Source organism: Cucumis sativus, chromosome 7 (assembly GCF_000004075.3).
Source record: "Cucumis sativus cultivar 9930 chromosome 7, Cucumber_9930_V3, whole genome shotgun sequence".
In the NCBI taxonomy this organism is placed as follows: domain Eukaryota; kingdom Viridiplantae; phylum Streptophyta; class Magnoliopsida; order Cucurbitales; family Cucurbitaceae; genus Cucumis; species Cucumis sativus.
Window position 1 is genome coordinate 16,224,237 of NC_026661.2, and position 11,611 is coordinate 16,235,847.

Sequence of the window (11,611 nt, forward strand, 5' to 3'; positions counted from 1 at the left end):
GTGGCGTATCCAGAAATCATATGTAGGAAACCCAAGATCCTGGAGTTTTAAAGGGGGCACAGTCACTATATCAAACACAAAATATAGTAAAAATAAAGCATTATTTCACGTATATTGTAATTTAACACTTCAAAATTAATATTAAAATACAAAAATCGAAAATGTGAGAGGGGGCACATGCCCCTTGGCCCCTTAATAGATCCGCCCATGTTGACCATTCATTTATCATAACTTTGATTGTACGTCCACCTCTCAAACAAAGTTAATTAAACACTTTTCTTTCTATCATATCATCTCGTGACATCACGCTTTATACTTTCATCTTTCCATTTGGTATCTTATTTTATAAAGTTTTTCTTACATGTTACGTTTAGTAAAATATACATGTATTGACCACTTCTAGTTTAATAGAACAATATTCTTTCATCTTTCGGCCTATTAGATCACCTTACTTAATAGAAATTACTTTAATCTTTTACTTTGACCTCTCTTGTTTGATAAATTAATTACTCCTCCAATTTCACACGTATAAAATCGAGATACTAGCCTAGGGGTATAGATCGATTTTCTAAGTGCTCTCCAATTTTCATATGACATTTAGAAATCCATCCCCTATATGTGATCACATGAATAGAGGTTTGAAAGTCATATTTCCTTTGTTTAATAAACGAAATATAAATAAGATTACACGTGATAGAGCTTAACAAGGTTAACAACCCTATAATTAAGCTACTATATATATATATATATATATATACACTTTAGGCATCCAATTGAAGAGCATTTGAATGTATAGACACATCCCAACTTAAAAGGGAGACATTTCAAGATCAAATATCTATATAGATTTAGAATTACTCCATTTCTAATCCATTGGGATTTGGGTTTTCAAGTTTTTTTTTTTTTTTTTTATATTGCAAGCAAACTAAAACACAAACAATCCAATTAACTACACTCTAACCACCTCCTCACAAATGATGAAGAAAATATTATCTAAAAAAACTCACCTTTTTGGATCAAAGAGCAGTTGACAGAGTTTTGTGTTTTATTTTGGATCATATCTTTCAAAACATTACGTTTATATTTTCGAGTTTTTGAGCTTTTCAGCTTTCATTTCATTTTTTCTTGAGAATATCCACTTGTAATCCTATTGCTAATGTCTATTAATTGATTTGAAGTAGTTTTAATTAATTAGTTTCACAACCTTTCAACACTAACAAAATTAATTTTGAATTAAATAACTTGAAGTCAACGCATAGATGAATTAGTAAAAATTTACGATAATAAAAGTGTGTAAATATATTGGAATGTAGAACCAAATGGCATATAAACATAAAACTTAGAGGGTAATATAAAAGGACGTAACACACATTTGGAAATGATCAATATTAATATAGAAGACGAATATTGGACCTCTTCTTCAAATTACCATAATAAATCACTATAATTAACTTAAAAACTAAAGTAAATAATTTTTGTAAAGAAACATTTGAAAATTGAAATTGAAATTTAAAAAGAAAAATGATCAAATGAATTGAAGTAGAATGTAATTCAAAGTAAAATTAAGATTCTTTTTAAATTAAAAAAACTATACACAAACTTGATTGCAAAAAATAACAAATTACATAATTGAACAAATTTTAGAAAAAAAAAAGTTTTAGAAGCATAATTATAATAAATCATATTGTTGAAAGGGTGATCAGTAAAGAAAAATAAAAGTAAAACAAACTAAAAATAAGAAAAGGACCTATGTCATTTCCCTCTCTTTAATTATCCACCAAACATTGTGCTCCCATAAATTAAATTTGAGTGTCCACTTATTCATTTCTCCAACCAATAATTTATATATTAAAAAAATTATATTGTCTTATCCTTAATTATTACCCAAATATCAATTTATATTCCTCAAGTTCAATCATTATATTAATTTAAACTAATTTTGACGTGGTAACAATTTAAATCATAAATTAATAGTTGTATCTACTGTTATAAATTTGGATTTCAATGACACAAGATATAAAGAGTTTCAATAACAATAGCTAGATTGGTGGGTTCGATGGCGAAGGCTTGTGGTGGTGACGATAGCAGTAGCTGGAGTGTGGAATCAATGGCGGTGAGTGGCAGAAAATTGAAAAAAGGCAAGGATTCTTCATAACGACGAGGTAGTTCACTTCGTTCCATGAGATTTTTTCGTGGCTTTGGTAGAGAGAGATATTTTGCGTTAAGGCTTCATTCAACGGCAGCGTTTTTGCTTAAGAGAAAATTTAAGGTTTTTATTTAGTTTTAATTGTGTGAGGGAGGTAAATAAATAAATTTTAAAATTTGGGGTTTTTTCATTTGGAAATTTTTTTAATGACACAAAAAATTTGTTGTAAATTAACGAAGCAAAAATTGTGTCAAAACAAATTAAATTGTGTCAAGACATAATCCATATTTTTATTTTTGATGACAATTTATTTCATCCCACCCTTTTTTTTACTTTTAACATCACACTGTCTTGATTAGTAGGGTCATTAAAACCCATTTTTTCTAGTAGTGATCAATTTAAATTTACCTTCAACTTTCACGAGCATATCCAAGTGAAGCATGATGGAGAATTTAAATTTTTTTACTTTTTTCTATAACGTCATGTTATATTAATTATTTAATACTAAAATATGTTTACGTATAATCCTTCCAAAACCTTGGATATTAATATTGTTTTATGAAAAAATAAATATATTTAGAGTAAAAGTTCATCTTACTTTATACTTTAATGTGTCTAGAAACAAAAGATATGATGTTAACCGGAACAAAGGCTAAAGCACATGAAAAGTTCGACTCCTCTTAAAAAGACATTTGAGAAGCAAACGTTGTACATGAACTTGAATCTAAAAGAAGCTAGATGACAGTTATACCACTAAGCCAGCTAATGATATTAGCGTTATGATTTTATTTCCATATATAAAGAGTTTAGAGTCGAAGGTTTTAGTCCATACTAAACTCATTTGTAGAAGTAATTAACTATTTTTGACAAAGTATGGAAGAACCAGATTTACATCAAAAAAGATGGATGTTTAATTATATTCACACATACAACAAAGGAAAGGAGGAACACTTTTTGGTGATTTATAATGAATCATCTCCCTTATTTATTAGTATTATTATTATTACTCTTAATAAGAAGAGTTTGACTTAGAGAGGATTAATAGAAAAAAGAAAAAGAAGAAATCATTAGTTTTTTTTTTTAAAATATAAAATATTTGGAAAAGTTTAGTCAAAACACAAAATAAAGAGTAGATGCAAAGTTTTTTATTACTATGAAAATGAGAATATTATTAATTGGGAATACTTAAATGTCCATGCACTCAATTCAAAACCCACACATATACTCTTTCCATTTCCAAACAATATTTTGTCTTTTTCTTCTTTAAACATCTGTTTCTACTTTTTAGTCACTAAGTAATGTGAAAGTGAATTTGAGGTGGAAAAGTTTTCGTTTAATCCAACTATACACACATCATTGTAACCACAAGTAAATCAATTTTAGTTTACTTTAACTACATTAACATCTGATGTGAGATTTCCTTTTGTAGAAGAAAAGAGTTTAGGTCATTTGTTACCCATCAAAGAATTAATACTCTTCTTTCTCAAGTAAAATGATTTATTTATATCAAAGAAAGCTCAATAAACTATTAATTAAGACTATTGGATATGGATTCAATAAATAATTTTAAATTTTAGAAGATTTATCCCACTATTTAAGTTGCAATCAAATTGATTTAGAAATATAGGACTCCAAATAAGAAAAGAAAGAAAGAAAGAAAGAAATAGAAGTGTGTATTGTAGTGGATATTTGAACAAGGTGAGGTACACGTGGAAAATGCACTAAATAATGCTCTTCAACTTATTTAGTGAAATTAAATTATAAGTCCAACCGCGGGAGAAAGTAAAAGTAAGAAATCAAACAAATACTGAAAATCATAATTAAATCAAATCTCCAGATTTTAATTTTGATTGTTGCTTTTTCTTTAATTAAAATCAAATAACAATTCCTCCAAATAACGCAAACAGACTAACCCCAACAAACTCTATAATAAACCATCATCACCATCATCATTATTATACTCAATTCTCTATTTTAAAAAAGCAAAAAGAAAAAGTGTAAAATTTTGAAAAATTATTGTAGATGAAAAATTGCAAAATTTAGCTATTTTTGGTTGTTCTTTTTAATATTTGAAAATGGTTTTCAAGTAAATATATTATTATTATTTCATTAATAGTAAAAAAAAAATAAAGTGACAAACAAGAGTTCTAAACTAAAATAAAAATCAGAAACTGAAAATCCCCCAAACAGCAAACAAAAACCAACTCAGGACAACAAACCCCAAATTCCGCCGCTGAATTCCGGGAACGCCAGCTTTGTCAAGACCCGACGCCTTGGGGGTAGGCGCAGCAGCAGTTTCATTAACACCGCCAACCACCGAAGTGGAAGGTGCAGCAGACGCGCCACCATGATCAGGGCGTGGAGCAGGACTTGGAGTACCAACAGGACTAACACTTCCGTCAAACACCAACACGCCTCTTGATTTCAAATTATCCGGTTTAAACTCATGCACTGCTGGAACACCCATACTGGAATCCACCGACGCCCCAACTTGCCAAACTTGGTTCAACGACGAAGACTTCTCCGGCACTTTCACGGTAACGAAGATCGCAAACAAATCGTCGGAAGATTGGGATGCAAGGTCCCAGAAGGGAAAGGAGAGCGTGGGGGAAGGACGAACGGAGTTATAAGAAGTAATGTTGAAAGTACGGACAGTGAGGGATTTGGTGAAGAAAGCGGCGAGGAAGGCTTGGGATCCAGCCATGCCGGTGGCGGTGGGGTTGACGGCCCAGGCGACCCAACCGGCGGTTGTGGGGGGAGGGGCGAGGAAGGCGATGGAGAGAGAGGAATTTTTGGGATTGTAAGACCAGTGGAGGAAGGCGTGGAGATAGGGGAGATCTTGGCAATTGGTGAAGGTTCTGTTTGGGAAGGATTGGGAAGAGCAAGTGAGGGAATGGGAGATGGAAAGGGAAGAGGAAATTAGGGTAAGGAAGAGGAAGAAAGTGGAGAAGGAAGCCATTGGAGAGGGAATGAGTATTGAGAATGGAAGAGAAAGAGGGGAAATGGTTTGTTTATATACAATAGAAAGATGGGAGTTTTGGTGTTGGGAGGTTGGGGGAAGATCATTCGTGTGGGAGGGAAGAATGCCACTGGGAACTTACTGCCCAATTAACTTCTTTTTCCTTTTTCTTTTTTCCTTTGATTTTGGGGTTACAATTTTTGACTTTCACTTTCACATTTCAGTTCACTTGGGCATTAAAGTTTTAAATATTATTTTGTTCATTCCACCTTACATTTGTTTCATTTAACTATTTGTGTTTGGATTTCAGTTTTTCAAATTTTAAGCATTTTCTATTTTGATGCAACTAAAATGGTTATTTTACTTTATCTACTAAATTTAACGTTTTAGTTTTGATCTTCTAAAATTTGCAATGTCATGGAGAGGATGGAAATTCATAATCTTTTCACTTTTGTGTGATAAAGTGTATAAACATGTATATAATAATAATAAAAATAAAAGTAATGAAATTATTTAGATTAAATACCAAATTTAATTTAAAATATAAAGTTAAGATTGATAGAGTTAAAAAAGAGATTGATTTATTTATTTTGGTAATGGGGTGGGGGAAGATCAAGAGTTGAAAATAAATAAGAAAAGTGAAGGTGGTTGAGATTTTAGGAGGGAGGGTGGGAGAGGGAGCATTATGAATAAGGGAGTTTAATTGTTGAAGTTCCCTGTTTTTTTCTTTCCCTAAAATTAGAGATGTTTGTGTCACATTATTAGTTAACAATATTTGTTTTCAAATAATACTTTTTTTTTAATAATTTGGGAATACTTCAATAACCGCTTTCTTTTCTAATATTTCTACTTGAAAATGTTTTTGTGATTAATTCATTACTTTTCAATTAATTTTATATATTTTTAACTTATCTAACATATTTCTTTGTTTTCACCCTTTTTAAATAATAAAATAAATTAAAATATTTACTAACACAACCAAAAGTTTAGATTTTATTCATGGTAGTTTTCTATCATTCTAATATATCAATGACTATTTGTAATAAAACTTGCTATAGGTCGTAAATATTTTATAAAATTTGCTATTTTTAAAAAAATTTCTGGTTTTTATTACTTTCAATTTTTTAAAAAAACTAATATAGTTTTTTGCTATTTTACTAATATAGTTTTATTTTTATTTGCTATTTTTCTAAAACACAATAATATGTATTAATTCAAAAATGTATAAAAAAAAAGAAAAAAAGAGGACGTTACCTTTTTAGTTCCTAGTTTTTTTTTTTTTTTTTTGAATATGTGCATTTGATGTTCGAATTTTCAAAATATATATTTATAATCCTCGATTTTTAAAAATAATTTTAAAAGACTATTCAAATAACTTTATACTTTTATTTTAAGTAATTATATGACATTTTAATTAAAAAAGTGATTTCTATCAATCATATCCTTCCTAAAACTACTTTTTATATTTTAAATATCATATAATTATTTTATGGAAATCAAATATAAAATACTTTTATGGTCTTATAGAGCTATTTTTTAGAATTAAGAAACTAAAAAGGTATATTTTGAAAACTGAAGAACCACATAGATCTTTTTTTATAAATTTCGAGACTGAAAATGTTCATTTTTAAAATTTAAGAACGAAAAGCACAAATTCATCGAAACTTTAGATAAATTGAATTTAAATATCTTTCTAAAAAAATTAAAACAATAACAAATAGTGATATTTTACATGTGTGTGTATGTGTATGAATAAAAGAAAGGTTTAAAAAGTAAAAATGGATGACTTGAACACGATATCCAAAAACACTTGAAAAGCCCGAGAACAGCACCAAGAGGCTCAAACCAAAGTATGAGTAATGTGTAGATGTTTGAATTCTCAAGAAATAAATTACTCCTTAAATTTGATAGAGAATTTAAATGATTTTGACTCAATTTCATATAGAGATCGATCTTTATTCTCTCCTCACCAACAAGGCCTGCAAGGTTCCACTACTAACAAGGTAGAAAATTCTAATGTTGGTCGAACATAGGGGAGAATGTGGGAGGAGAAGATATCTCCACGAATCACTACACGAATTTGGACTTTGTCGATATTTTTCTTGGCGATGTAAAAAAAACGTCAGCAAAGATACATTGTGTCCACTCCTTTTCATTATAGGGACACATCAGTATTTCTGCCAAAGAAAATATTTATGTGACCAAAAAGTTGTGTAGTGATGTTAAGAAAAAGATTTATGTTGAATTTCTACTGACATTTATTTTAGTTTTTTCATATGTATTTTGCGTCGACAAATATTTTAAGTATTTGTCGGAGACATCTAACATTTTAGATTTACTCACAAATTTTAAAAGCTCTATTCTTCCTTACTTCTATCCGCATTATATAAAAACTATAATCTTATTTCCTTTCAATTATTTTCTCGTTCCCTCCTATTTTTTTTCCTTTTTTTCTAAAATATATGATATGTTGCCTCTATCTCCTCCTCTCTTCCAACACACTCTCACACTATCTCCCTTGCGAAGAACTAGTCGCCCATCGTCGTGCCTCCCTCATCCACCATTGTACCTCCATTCATTCGTTGTCGTGCCTCCAACCGTTTGTTGTTTTGCAGCACCTCTAATTATCTGTTGTTGGGTCTTCAACCGTCTGTCGCACCTCCATTCGTTTGCTTAGTTTGCTCTATACCAGTGCAAGCTCTAAGTATATATATATATGATCTTTTGCCACTAAAAGGTAAAATTTTTTATCTCATTTGTTTAATTATAATTCTTGTCGTGATTTTGTTGGATTTTAATTATATAAAAAAAAAAAAAACAACAAAATCCTTGAAGATAAAATTTTGCAATTACAGTATAGGTACCTTATAGGTTGTGGACACTCGATCTATAAGACTGTTTCATTTTTTAATGATCATGAAGATTTCTATGGCGTATTTTTGCAATTACTAGTATAGGTACGTTATAGAATGAAATAGTTTTGAGTTGTGTGATGAGATGGTGGAGAAAGCTCGAAGAAATCTAGAATGAGTTGTGAGATTGAAAAGTTTAATATATACTGTTTGAACGAGAATAAGACAAGCTCCTTGAAAAATTGTATTTAGTAAGTCTTAGATTTGAGGATTAAAGTATATATTGACATGGATATTGATATTAATTTTTCAATTTAACTATTATATCATTAGAAACTTTTTATGTTGATTTTGAGTTTGAAAGTCACAACCACTCGTTTTTAAGTTGTTTTAACAGTTAAAGTGTCGCAACTTAGAATTTTTGTTAGTAATTTCTAGTACGTTTTGAGTTTAAAAGTTACATTTGGGCATTTCTTGGATAGTTTTTAGGTTGGTTTGAGAGTTTATTTTTTGGGCTATCTTAGACATGTATATTTTGTTGATATTAGATATAGTAAATCTCAATGTTGATATGGTACACTTTTGGGCTAGGCATATATTTTGTTTATATTAGACATAGAGGTAGGTAGAACAATTTCTCCATATGATAGAAAATTTGGACTATTGTAATTTTTAAGCGTGTAATGACCAACTATATGCAATTTGTTAAAATATTAGTTCTTTGATGGAAAGTTTTGGTTGATTCACTTGTTCAATTAATGTGTAGCACATTTGTGCACTCTCTTGTTTTACTTATGTTCGTCATTGTTGGACTTCAAAATAGGTGCATGATAAATTATATGGATATTTTAAATATATAAATTTTTATTCGAAAATTATAAAAAAAAATAAAAAATGACATGCAAAGCGTGTCAAGAATAAACAAATGCTTGACGCTTAAAAACTGTAAATGAAAAAAATAAAAAATTCTTATTATTGACACTGGATTACTCGCACGTAAAAAATGTCAAGTAATCTCATATACTTAACAGTTATAAACTGTCAATTATAGTTTTACTTGATACTTAAAAACTGTCAAGTAAATCTCCTTCATTGAAACGCGTCAAGTAAACAAATATTTGACAGGTAAAAAGTCAAGTAACCATTTTTTGTAGTAGTGGTAAAATGTTTGACTTACATGTTTTTAAGTTATCTTGAGATTTGATTCACACTTTTAGTAAACTTCACATGTGAAATCATATTTCAGTAGTTTTAACTTGTTTGGAAAGTTAAAGCGTTATTTAAACACTTAATTTTATTTGTTAGTTAGTTTTGTGTTTGGAAGTCACACTTAGACATTTACGAGTTGTTTTGAGAATTAAAATGAAGCTTTGCACTTCTTCTTCTTCTTTTTTTTTTTTTTTTTTTGTACTTTTTAAGTTTGTTTTTCAAGTTGAATGTTTCAATTATAGATTTTCAAGTTAACTAAAAAAACTAAATTATTGAAGCATGCATCGATATTATGTGTGAATATGTTTCAGTTACGATAGTCAATCATGTATATTTCATAGTTATTGTATGCTTGAGTTGTAATATTTTGTGGCTATCTTACATATACGATATTCTAAGTAGATTATTTTAAAAGTTAAAATGAACACTTGGACCAAAGAGATTTTGTGTTTGGTTTTGAGTTAAAAAAATACTCTTAGACATACATAGTTTTAGCAGTCTCGGTTCTTCACCTCACATCCCAATTCCCGTCCTTTATTTCTTTACCTTATTTTTATATATCGTTTCCATCGTTATTATTATTATAATTACATATACATAATATTTGAGTTTTTAAATTCTAGTTTTAAAATTTATTCCCTTCGATAATTTCATTGTTTAATTAAATCAACATTAATAACAAGTTGTAGAACTCTCAAAACAAGTTTACTAGAGAAAACATCAAAGGATGATATATATGAAGTTCACTTCAACGAATCAAATTTTTCGAGGATCTCGTCCAATAGGTATTTAAGACCAAAAGATTGGGAAATTGTTTATTTTATTCCTACATTTTTTCATCTATTTATATTTTCTTAACTCATTGAGAAGAACCATACTTTTCTTACATTTGTTTTTTAAATTCTTTGAAAATTTAAAAACAATGTTCTTATTTTTCTTAGGCAAAGAAAAAGAGTAAAAATTAATTTTATTTTTTACAAAATGAGAGAGTTAACAATCTTGCAGTCCTATCGACTTTTTAGCATGAACTAAACAAGTTCCTTTTTAAAAAAATGGCCATTTAACGGACTTTTTCATTCTGTTATATATACTGTAAATATTTTGTCAATTTGTTATATAGTTCGTTTGGCCCATTTTTTCCCCAGAATCGTATCATCTACGTCACTTAATTCTTTAAAAAGAAAAAAGAAATATTTAATTTTATGTTTTACTTTAATATCTTAAAATTTAAATAATAAATGGAGATATTATAAAAGAAAATGGATGAGTTGTCAAATGTATACTTATAATAAATATTTTAGATAAGTTCATGAAGAGATTTACTAATAAACACTCATCTAAGAATTATAATTTCTTGTTATTATCATTTCAAGACCAAATTCACATAGCATGTTCAATTTGATAGCTTCAAAGTCGTAGTTTTACTTAAATTCAAAGTAAAGGCCCTCTAAATAAAATATTTAGATTAGTAAAGAGTGTCACATGAAAAATTATTTTGATGTTTGCTTATACATTTATTTTAAAAGTTTCTTCTGTTTTGCCCATTGCATCTATTTCCACTCTTCTCTTTTTCCCACACAAAAAAAAAGATACTAAAAACAAAATCATTTTTACATTAAAAAAATGTATGTCATATGGCACAATATGATTGGGTGTTGGGTGAAACTACACCCAAGTTTTTTCTTTCTTTTGTATAACAAAGTTATTAAAATGAAAGTATGTTTGATGATATGCAAAACCCAAAAGTGAAAACTTTATTAAAATGGTACCCACCTTTATCCAACACATCCATTTTATTAAAATGATGCCTTATAGTTAATCATCATTTTATTAACTATAACTTAAAAGACCTAAAATTCCAAATTATGAACCTCTACCCCCACTAAACTTCTAGCACATTATTTGTTTTCTTTATGTTATTTTATATTTTATTATTCGTTTACAACTTTCACGTGATGTTGAGTAGTTTAAATTTCAAATCCTACTTTGATCCTTACATTTTATATTCCTTATTATTCGTCTTGGTTTGCACCAAGAATGAACTAGGCTTGGATGGATTGTTTGTGATCACGAAGGTTGAGTGATTATGAAAATTTGTAATTTCACTAGGAAGATGTGAGGTATCAATTTGTTGAAGCTAAAGGGGTCTTGGAGGGCTTGTCAACAATTCAATAGGAATGGACCAAGACCAACCCACAACTCAAAGTAGAGTCGAATGCAAAAAGAAAACTTTGCTTGTTGGGTTCGACAACCTCGTTGAAGATATTGTTTTTGTTGCAAACTTTGTTAGTACTGCTCTTTTCTTGTCACATCTCTAGAGAGGAGAACAATACTGATCATATAAAACATTTAGGTTGAGCAAATATCAAATTAGTATAATCGCGTAGAAAATACAATAAGAAAGTTTCGTACCCATTTTAATGAGAAGTTCTTATAGAGTGAAAT

At 29.0% G+C, this 11,611-nt stretch overlaps 1 protein-coding gene across 1 annotated transcript; it reads right to left on the reverse strand.

Annotated features, from left to right (window-relative positions):
- Nucleotides 1-3,797: 3,797 nt before the first annotated feature.
- On the reverse strand, nt 3,798-5,235 carry LOC101215707 (auxin-induced in root cultures protein 12). Its single transcript, XM_004149281.2, has one exon. The coding sequence runs from the start codon at nt 5,103-5,105 to the stop codon at nt 4,311-4,313; it is 795 nt and encodes a 264-aa protein (XP_004149329.2). The 5' UTR covers nt 5,106-5,235; the 3' UTR covers nt 3,798-4,310.
- Between the last annotated feature and the right edge of the window lie 6,376 nt (nt 5,236-11,611).

Coding starts and splice junctions, on each gene's coding strand:
- LOC101215707 (XM_004149281.2), bottom strand. CDS start 5,105: ATGGCTTCCTTCTCCACTTTCTTCCTCTTCCTTACCCTAATTTCCTCT.